Source organism: Auxenochlorella protothecoides (assembly GCF_000733215.1).
Source record: "Auxenochlorella protothecoides strain 0710 unplaced genomic scaffold scaffold97, whole genome shotgun sequence".
NCBI lineage: Eukaryota > Viridiplantae > Chlorophyta > Trebouxiophyceae > Chlorellales > Chlorellaceae > Auxenochlorella > Auxenochlorella protothecoides.
Window position 1 is genome coordinate 380,857 of NW_011934187.1, and position 1,214 is coordinate 382,070.

At 65.1% G+C, this 1,214-nt stretch overlaps 1 protein-coding gene across 1 annotated transcript in view; it reads right to left on the bottom strand.

Annotated features, from left to right (window-relative positions):
- Positions 1 to 1,214, bottom strand: part of F751_6892 (putative E3 ubiquitin-protein ligase XBOS34) — a gene marked incomplete at both ends in the record, with an annotated part of 5,938 nt that overhangs the window by 3,208 nt on the left and 1,516 nt on the right. Inside the window, 3 exons of the mRNA XM_011398500.1 lie at positions 14 to 437; positions 767 to 914; positions 1,062 to 1,199. Of these exons, the coding sequence (XP_011396802.1) occupies positions 14 to 437; positions 767 to 914; positions 1,062 to 1,199 (710 nt within the window). The remainder of the gene's footprint in view (positions 1 to 13; positions 438 to 766; positions 915 to 1,061; positions 1,200 to 1,214) is intronic.

A 1,214-nucleotide genomic window follows, 5' to 3' on the forward strand; every position in this document is an offset into this window, starting at 1 on the left:
ACACCACCACCACCTGAGGTACATGGTGAGGCCTTGGCCGGCGTAGCCCGTGGTGTAGGCCCCCGCCGGCACCTCGTGCTTGTGGTGCAGCTTCAGCGCGGCCTGCGCCGGCCCATGTCCTCGCACGCGTGCCTGCGCGGTGGCGCTGGCCATGGGCGTGGCCACCGCGCCGTCCAGCCAGACGCGGCAGACGGGGGCTACGGCCTCGGTGTCGCGGTAGGCCAGCAGGACCACGTGGATCAGGCGCCGGCCCTCGGGCGCCCGCGGGTAGGGGTGGCGGTGGCACACGATGCACCAGCGCCGTTTCCACTCGCGGCTCAGCCCGGCAAAGGTGGCAGTCTTGACGTACAGCCAGCCCTTGAAGGGCGAGCGCTGCTCCAGCAGGCGCAGCACGCTGACATTGCGGCGCGAGCAGGCCACGTCCATCGCGGTGTAGCCTGTGGGTATGACCAGTTTTGGTTTGTGTATGTGTGTGAGGGGGCGACGGGTGGCAGGGGGAGTGGCCGGGAGGGGTGGGTGGGAGGGAGGCATGCGAAGCCATCTTGTGTGGAAGGGGCATGACGGAGGGAGATAGATGGTGTCGGAAGAAAGAGCAGCGAAGGGGGGGGGGTTCAGGTCCCAGCACAGGTTCGTTGTGCTGGCAATGGAACGAATGGGGCGACAGCGTGCGGCCTGCGTGAACGATTGGCCACGACCATGACGCCACCTGCTCCTCTGCCACCCTTCCCAATACCTCGGGACCACCACCCAAAACCATGACACCCACCCTTGGCATTCTCGACGCAGGGGTTGGCCCCTGCCTGCAGCAGCACCTCCACCAAGCTGTCTTGCTTGCGGGACACGGCCTCGTGCAGTGCGCTGTTCCCATCCAGGCTGGGGCACACGATGTGCACATCGGCGCCTGCGGCAATCAACTGCGTGATGAAGGAGGTCGAAGGGGGGGGGGGGCTTGTCCTTTGATCGCAACACACGACCCCCGCTCATATATTATCGGTGAACACAGGCTCTTGATGTCAAGGCACATAAGAACTATCGCCACACGAGCCCGCCCAAGAACGCACCACTTCCGCGCACTGCAGATTTCCACGTTGCGTGGCCGCGATCAGGGGCGTGACTCCGGAGGCCAGTATAAAGTCCAGGTACTGTGCCTTATTGGCATTGTAATTGGGGTCGCGCTGCCGGATCTCTGCCAGCAGGGACTGGGGCGGTGGGGA